Source organism: Benincasa hispida, chromosome 1, assembly GCF_027475165.1.
Source record: "Benincasa hispida cultivar pf3 chromosome 1, pf3_genome.v1.1, whole genome shotgun sequence".
Lineage (NCBI taxonomy): Eukaryota > Viridiplantae > Streptophyta > Magnoliopsida > Cucurbitales > Cucurbitaceae > Benincasa > Benincasa hispida.
In genome coordinates, this window is record NC_143478.1 from 42,063,845 (window position 1) to 42,073,160 (window position 9,316).

Here is a 9,316-nt window from a genome sequence, read left to right on the forward strand (position 1 = left end):
ATGGGTCTTGTGGGGTGAGCAAAACAGTAAGGTGTTTAGGGGTGTGGAGAGGGATCTGAGAGAGTTATGGTCCCCCGTTCGCTTTCATGTTTCCCTGTGGACTTTGATTTCGAAGACTTTTTGTAATCATTCTATAGGTGAGATTTCGTATAGTTGGAGTCTCGTCTTGTAATGAGAATCTCTTTTTTTGTGAGCTTGGCTTTTTTGTTAGCTCATGTATTCTTTTTTCTTTTCTCAATGAAAGTTGTTTTCCAAAAAAAAAAAAAAAAAAAAGTATTCTTCCAAATCACTGTAGATCAAGTGTTTGGATTTTAGTTAGCCAAACAAAAAGATTACAAGGAGATGACCTTGGTGTTCCTTTTCCATTTTTCGTATTCATGGAATAAGAGCTTTATTGTAAATTCCATGTTTCTCGTTGGGTCGGTGGCACGGTCTTTTTGTAATTATTCCTTTTTTCTTAAGAAGATAGTTTTTGTAATTATTCATTAGGTTCAAATCTCCTTGATTGGAGTCCCTTTCTTTGATGAAGCTTCGTATTGCGGGCTTGATGTTTTATTATTTTTTATTTGGATACCTTTGTATTCTTTAATTTTTATCTCAATGAAAGTTTGGGTTTTCTTCTTGGAAAAAAAAAACACAAAACAAAAAACAAAAAGCTGATATGCACAGTGCCACTTTTTTTTTTTCAAATTGATGGAAGAAAATGTTGAAAACCCATGCTTTGTTGCTATGAAGTACAGACACTTAAGAAACATTTTCATGTCTATGTCTGATATCCATTAAATACTTTTAACACTTCAATACTTGTTGAACATGAGCCCGACACTATTTAAGCAAACGCGAGTCCAATAATAACCATGTGTCAGACACTCATGAACATTGAGTTTAAAATTCAGACAATATACCAAATCCAACAAAAATTGGTTTTTAAAATATTATTCAAAGGTTTTGGCTTTCCTTGGCATTCATATGCATAGATTTATACAGCTTCTTGTGAGAAATAGCTATTGAAGGGTCTTTTCTTAAAAAAAAGGTTTAAACTTCCTGCCAAAATCAACGGCCTTTTTCACCGATCCATCACAACGGCTCCAGTGGTAAACCAAATTGGTTGGTGAAAAGCCATATATAGGAAGTAGAGTAGCAAGAACATCAAATCATGAAAAGACTGACCGGGTCTCTGTATATAGGTCGTACAGGAACTTCTTCCCTATTCACAAACATAGCCTCTGCTACTACAGGTCCTGAAACCAAGGAGAGCAAAAATAAATAATTAAATAAATATAACATTAGATGGCCAAATTTTCAAGATTCATGCAACCATAAGTGACATAGAACAATTCTTTATATATATAAGAAACAAGAGGGATGTATTACCCCAAAAAGAAGGCATAAAACAGCCTAAGGGTTGGGAGAAGTGAGAACCCCCGCCCAAGAGAACTACTCACAAATAAAGGGTTCCAATCCAACAAGATAATTACAAATAGATCAATGAAACAGTGACACCACCAAGAAGCATAAAGTTGTACACAATCCCAACAAAACATTGAAGGGGTGATTTTAACTTAAAAAATTCTCCTGTTGTGTTCCAACCAAAGAGGCCAAAGAAGAGATCTTGAAGCAAAGGACCATGAAGACATGGAGCAATATAAAATTTGCATACCCTACCAGCATCCTCAGACGTCTTTCTTGGCTCTTTCTTGGGGTAAATTGATTCTCCTTTCAAAAAGTATAGCATTAATTCACTTACAGCCAGTTGAAAAAGTTTCTTGGAATCCTCTGGCACAAGGCTTAACTTTCCTCCCCTCTTTTCATATCGTCTAAGAGATGATTTATCATCCAAACAAAGATTTTTTTTGTATAGCAATCAAAGTTTCAACGATAGAATGACATGTACAAAAGATAGAGATAGATGCCCTGGAACCTGAACAAGGATTACAGACCTCTATAGTTGGCTAAGATGTTAGCTAAATCATAATTACAAAAATCGAGTGCTTCAGTCACTTGTAAAAGATTTAAGAATTCAATGCAAGCACACAATTTCTTTAAATAACAAATTGCTACTTGAAGAACATCATTTGTTTTCCTGCATGGAGAAAAATGAGTCATTAGCCTAGGGGAGGTTCAGGGTATGCATAGTCTACCACTTCTAAAATAAAAATCCATCTGTGATACTAAATTCCTTAAGCATCTTCATGTTATTATGATTTCCCACTTACCATATGTTAGCAAAATCTAGGAAGGTTGAGGTTTGTTCCTATTAAGCAAGACCTAGGAGCGTTGACACTATGGATCATATTTCAATATATTCTTCTCTCTTGTTGAGGCCACAGAGGTGCATACTTTGTTGGGAGGCGTCTGGAGATTTTTTTTTTTTTTTCTTTTATAGGAAAAAGGAGTAGACATCTGATGAAGATTTGGATCATATCCTTTGAAGATGCAAGTTTCTCCTCAAACTTGGAAATTTCGTCTTGGAGACATATGGTGTGTGCTTGGCTTGTAACAAGGATTGTTTTCACATGATCAAGAAGGTTTGATTCCATCCACCCTTTCATGATAAAGGGTGTATTCTCTGGCATGCTAGTCTTTCCTCTTTTTTTTAATGGCATAATTGGCTAGATTTAGAGGGTCGTAAAATCTCGGGAAGAGGTGTCGGCTCTTGCCAAGTTTAATGTTTCTTTATACGTGTCTGTCACTAAGAACTTTCATAATTATCCCCTCCATCTTAGCTCTTTCTTAACTTATTGGGTCGTTAGTAGCTGTGTTTTGGCTCCCAGTTTTGGTTTATGATTTTTGTTAGCTTTTATGTATTCTTTCATTCTTCTACCAGAATTTTCATCTAAAAGAGAAAAAGAGACTTTATTCATTAAACTAACCAGGTTTCACTTAAACAAATACGAAACAACTTGAATTTCTACTACCAAATGGAGATCAATTACATTTACAACACCCCAAAGGAAATCCCATCAAACAGTTGAAGACTTAATTTACCTTCTGAAACCCATTACACCTTAGTTCCAACGAATTTCAGAAGCTAAACAACGTCGAGATCGGAGAATTGAACTTCCACTCCATTCAGCAATTGCAGAACTAAGAAAGATGAGGCACCAGAAATCAAGGTCCAAGAATACCTGGCTTAACAACATGTCGATTGGTGAGGATAATCCCACGGCGCTTATCAACGACGAATCCAGTAGCATAGCTCGCACCAGCCGATTCAGTATCGAAGGCCCGACAAGCGGTGGTGCGCAACACAACGACAGCAGGAACAACCTTGTTCAGGGCTTTCCTCCAGTCGTCAGCAGTGGCCAAATTTTCGCGGAAAGGCGGGTCGATCTCCATGCAGAGGTCGTCCTTGGTGGTCGAGTCAATCCGAATTGCCGCCGATTCCGAACCCCAGCTTTCGGAAGGATCAGCCATGGAAATAAATTACTAAGAATATTCCGAGGTATTGGGAAATGGGGAAGAGAGAGAATTTAGGGTTTGATCTGAATTGGGTTTTGGTTTCAGAGGAGAATTGAAGGAGAAAGTCAAAATTCAGTCCATCATTTCGACTGAACGAATAATGATTGTCGAATTGGGAAGAACGAAGATCTCTGTGTTGGTTGGTCACTTCTCCAAGATCTTTTATTTCTATATTGGGTTTTTTTTTTAATAAAATATTTATTATTAATATTATTTGTCGAAACTGAATACTAAAAAAACGGATGGAATAAAAGGAAAACTATAAATTTGGAAGGGGAGAATGTGCTGACGTGGCACTTTTACGATCGGGAAATTACGTGATAAAACAATTTTAGTTCTGAAATTTTATGGAGATGAGAATGAAATAGAGAGTGAACATGGATGGAAAATAGCATTCTTGACCTTAGCCCGCTCATGGACATTTTAGTTCTGAGGCACTAAAAATCTTATGCGGAAATCTTAAGCATTTTTAACATTTTGTTAAAAAAGAAATTAGAGCAAAACTTACCTATAGACCCAGACCTGCAGCCCAGTTATGGGGCCATTCTTGTGGTGCCACATAGGAATCTTTTTTTCTTTTTATTTTTTTATTTTTTTCCTTTTTTTTTTCAGTTCGCCTATCTTGTTTATTTGCTGCCTTTTTTCCTTGTGATTTTCTCTTTTTTCCAAATCTCACAACTCCAACTTTTTTCTTTTTCTTTTTCTTTAATATCTTTATTTTACCATTCATCGCCTTCTTTCTATAATTCTTTGATTCGTTTTTTCTTTTATTTTTCCTATTTTAGTCCAATTCCAACTAAAAATCTTTTTTCTTTTGGTGTCTATTAAAACCATAACAAGCAAATGCTTTCATAGGAGAACACCAAAATTCTTGTAATCTCGTAGTTTGTAAACTTTATATAAACATGTTGTTGTTAATAAAACAAGTGTTATTTTATAAGCATATACTCAATCCAATAAACTAATATCTTACGTTATTTTATGTAATTTAATCAAGTATGTAGAGACACATAAGTGGATCTTGTTTAAATAATAACCTAAACGGTCTGTAGTAGTTAGATAAGGTTGGGTACCTCATCCTGGTGACACTACGGATACGACCTGCTTTGTAGGTGTTACAAGTGTTGTAAAGTGCTATAAATGATCTGATTCTAATCATTCATGTGGAGACATGTGAACAGGGGTATCCCATACAATTAGTTCGTATAAGACTAAACCATAAAATGATTAGTCTCTTTATATAACGCCATTAATAATAGAGACTTACATTTCACTATAATGACCATAGGTGACATGACCCGAATCCTTAGTGAATTGTGAACTCCTGCTTATGTAGGTAGTCATTTAATTTGTATATGTGAGAGTGGCTAGATTGCCAACTCAATATGCCTACCATTTTAGGATTCGTCTGACTAGGGAGCTGGGAACATAACTACACAAGACCGAATTCACTCATTTCCCAATGTCGAGGCAAGTAGATAAATTTCTCCCTTAAGGGCTTGAACAAAATGGTCACACCCTCTCTTCGTCCGAGAGGGACTTGGTCATAGTTGAACTATGACTTATTGTCCATTAGAGAAATCGGTGGGACTTAAGGAGTTAGATGTAACTACAGGAGCAAAACGGTAACTTTGGCCCAATTGTACTTACGAGCAATTGGTGAAGGATCATTGCACTGTTGATTGGTTATATCCAATGGACACATAAATATATATGTAGTGCGAATAGTGTATCTATCAGGAATGACCGACGGTTAATGAACGTTGGGTAATTTAATAAAAGAGTTTAATTAATTATCCAAATATCATTGGAGCTTCAATCTACAGGTCCATTAGGTTCCCTTTGTAGCTCAACAGGGATTTAATTGAGAATTAATTTTGGATTAATTTGAAGTGTTCAAATTATTGAAGGAATTAATTATATATGTGATATAAGTAAATATAATGTATTTGATACATTATAATATAAGGTAATATGAGAGGAATTTGAATATGATTCAAATACTAATTATATGAATGAGATTCATGTAATTAAATTTAATATAAATATGATTTATATTAAATGTCATTAATAAGTTGAGAGGAATTAAATATTTGGATATGATTCAAATATCAATTATATGGATGAGATTCATATAATTGAATTTAATATAAATGTGATTTATATTAAATACCATGTAATATTGATAGAAAATAAAACTATAGGTTATGTTGTATTTGATGCACAACTCCTCCCCCCCCCCCCCCCCCTAATCTCTCAGTCTTCAACGTGGGTTGTGGAAGAATGAATGGTTCTCATTCATCTTCTTCCACAGTTCTCTATATGTGAGTTGGTTCTCTCTGAAAAAGGTTTATAAAGAAGAAAAATCCTCTTGTCCTCTTTTTCTCCTTCCCTCTTCCAAACCTAAAGATAGAGCCCACACCTCCTGCCCATTCTTAAACCATAAGGAGAATACAGGAAGTTTCAGTCTGGTGGTGTCCCAATTAGGTTTCCAGATTGTGATCTTGATCGAAGGAGTTCTTGAAGAAATTCGTTCTTTAAAGGTATTTTCTTCTTCCTTTCTCCTTTAGAAAAGCATGTTGTGGGTTTAAATTAAATGCATAATCCTTCTCTTTTAAGTATGTAATTCTTGTAAATTCTATAAAAAATGAAAATTGGGACCCATCCCGGCATTCCGTTACGTAAACCTTCAATGGTTTTCCCTTCACAAAGTCCAACGCGTAAGCCCTCCTAGAGCTGTCATTTCAGTCTTTTGCATGTCCTATTATAAGTCCACCTCACCCTAGGCTCGATCAGGGCTTCATTTGGTTGAGCCGCGTACCCCTTTTGTCGTCAATCCAACCTTGCTCTCCAAGCTTCCAAACTAACGCATGGTAATCTATGTTCGGTGCATGGTTGCTTCACCAACCATCCTCTATGCATCCAACATCTTTATGAACCCAAGAAGTGATTCCAACACCCTCTTAGGTTTGGATGTATGGTTTCTTAACTATGTCACCAACTTATCTTCTATTCACTACATAGTTTCCTCTTTGGTCAATGGTAAAGGCATGTGTCCCTTTCACATTCTCCTTTCTAGTCACGCGTCTAACTAGGATTCTTGGGCTCCCTTGGTGTAACTCTCTTCAAGGGTTTATCTTATACTTCCATCTTACTCCTCATAGGTCTAAAAATGGAATCCATAAGGTCTCCTATGCGCTAAACCCTGGTCCTATATGCCCAACTCCAACCTCATGCGCCAATCCTTCTTCCTCTTCCTTCTCTCTTTGTTCTTCTCAAAGCATAGCTTACTCCTTCAACTCAAGACATAGCCATGTGTCCTCTTTGTCTCTCCTTTCCCTCAAACCATACGGCCATCTATGTGCCCACATGGCCATCTATGCGTCCAAGCTTCCATCTGTGCGTCCAACCTTTCCCTCTTTAGGGTTTCCTCCATTTGTGGTGTCTTATGTTGTCCAACATTTAGTCAATTTCTCTCCTAGAATACTCCATGCGTGTTGGGTTGTATGTCATAAAACTCGCAGTTTGTAAAATTAAACATATTCTATTTGCAATAAAGATGTTATCGAGGTTTATTCAATGAAGATGTTATTGAATATGTAAAATGCACTCATAAAGCCTAAGTCTAATAAACTAACGAACATTTGGCTATAGTATGGAAACTTAAACCTTATGTGGTTTGGATATATATCCAAAATGGTCTAGAAGAATAAGGATAGAGTTGGGTACTTTATCCTGGGGACACTATGGATGCGGCCCGCTTTGTATTTGATACAAACGATGTGATCTCGAAATCATTTATGTGGAGACATGCGAGTGTGGGCATCTTATGGAAAAGATATTTGCATAAGACCATATCATGAAATGGTCACTTTTTCTCTATAACTACCGTTTAGTGTCAAAACTGACTATTTCAAACTGATGACCTAAGATAACTCGATCTTAATCCTAAGCTAATTATAAACTCGTGTTTATTCAAGATTATCCTTTTATCTGCATAGGTGAGAGTGACTCAATAGAGTCGTTCAATAAGCCTCCCATTTTAGGAGTAAGACCAAATAGATAGTTGGGGACATAGTCCTGGAATTCACTCCTACCCATTTTAGGATAAGCAGATAGGTTGTTTCTTTAAGTATTGACTCTAAGTCTTGAACAAAGGGGCCCCGTCTTCTTTATGGCTAAGAGGGGCTTGGTTTATTGGTAAGACCATAAACCAATTGTTCATTTGAGGATCAGTGGAGACTTAAGGAGCAAGATGTATTACAGGGGTAAAACAGTAATTTTGACATTATTAATACGAACGACTTGTGAAGGATCAACTTACTAATCATGGTTAAATCAAGTGGACATAAATATATCTACAGTGAGGAGAGTGCAGCTATTGGGTTTTAGTGAAGTGACCTGATAATTAATGAATGTTAATTAATGAATGTTGATTAATGTTGATTATTAGCTCACAAACGAACTAAACTTTAGAATAGCATGATGAGAAAATTTGAAACATTCAAATTCGAATTAAGGGAATCGATAATTATATACGATATAATTAAACGTTTAATTAACGAATTAAACGAACTTGGAGAGTTTGATCATCTTTAAATATGATTTAAATATTAAATACATGAATAGGGATTCATGTTTAAGGAATTGATGTTCAATTAATTTAATATTTGATATTAAATTAATTTAATTAATTATTAAGAGTTAATTTTATACAAAATTAATTATGGAATTAATTTTGTTTAGAAATTGATGTTTTTTTTATTTAATATTCATTATTGAATTAATATTTTATAAAAATCAGTATTTTTGAAATTGGATTTCAAAATTAGAAAACTGATTTTGCTTAAAATCAATTATAAAATGAAAAACCACTAAGTGGATTTTTCCCACATTGAACACTTAAATTTCCACTCAATTTATGATATGTGGTGTCATTTTCTCATGTTCTCAAGTTGCATGGTTTAGTTAAATTAAAATAAAAATAAAATCTTTTGCTGAGATAAGTAGGTTCATGCAGCTAAAATTAAATAGAGAGAATTGGTTCTCTCTAGCAAAAAAGACACAAAATCATAAAAACTCTCTCCAATTCCCTTCAAATTCATCCTCATTTTGGGTTTCACCACCCAATCTAAGGGCCAAGAGGATAGTAGAGAAGATCAAGTGGTGGTCTACAAGCATTTGGAGTGAAGATTACATCTTGACTTGGAGAAATTTGAAGATTTCTTCAAAGGTATTGTAATATATGAAACCCTATTTTAATATGTTGAACTGCATGCTTATTACTCAAATTCATGTAATTAGAGCATGTAATGATTTTGTTTGCTTCTACTTCTTGCATGTCAACTCTATCAATGTGTCCATTATGCTTTCCTTATATGTCCATCATGGTTCTCTATGTGCCCATCATTGTGCTCAATGCATGGTTCCCTAGACTCATAACATAATCTCATAACAAAGCTCCCACATCCCTATACATCCAAAGTTGGTCCAAAATCCCCCTTGGGATGCACTTGCTATGCATTCAACATGCTTCCTCTACTACACCATGCGTTGAACTCATCCAAGATTCTCTGTTCTCTCCTATGCTATGAATCCAACTCTTATTCTCATAGCATAATTTGGACACTTAGCTAGATTTTCCACTCTAAACTACTATGCCTCCAACACTTAGAAATCTTTCTTCCTCCAAGGCATAGTCTAGGTGCTTAATTTAAATCTTCCTTTCCAAAGCTTGATCTCCAAGCTCTTCTCTCCCTCTAAGGAAATCCTGTGAGGGCTCGGGTGATATATTTACCCCTTTAAGCTTTTAATATGCATCTGTTCGGCAGCTTAAGAATTCTTGTCAAGATCT

General features: G+C 35.4%; 1 protein-coding gene across 2 annotated transcripts in view; it reads right to left on the reverse strand.

Moving 5' to 3' along the window:
• Nucleotides 1-3,901, reverse strand: part of DEG7 (DegP protease 7) — a 55,951-nt gene extending 52,050 nt beyond the window's left edge. Inside the window, exons 1-2 of one of the 2 annotated variants that reach the window (XM_039046278.2) lie at nucleotides 3,129-3,901; nucleotides 1,171-1,241 (exon numbers count right to left, since the gene is read on the reverse strand). In XM_039046278.2, the coding sequence (XP_038902206.2) occupies nucleotides 1,171-1,241; nucleotides 3,129-3,417 (360 nt within the window). In that variant the 5' untranslated portion in view covers nucleotides 3,418-3,901. Of the gene's footprint in view, nucleotides 1-1,170; nucleotides 1,242-2,988 lie in introns of both variants that reach the window. The other variant, XM_090315874.1, reaches the window with a different exon arrangement.
• Between the last annotated feature and the right edge of the window lie 5,415 nt (nucleotides 3,902-9,316).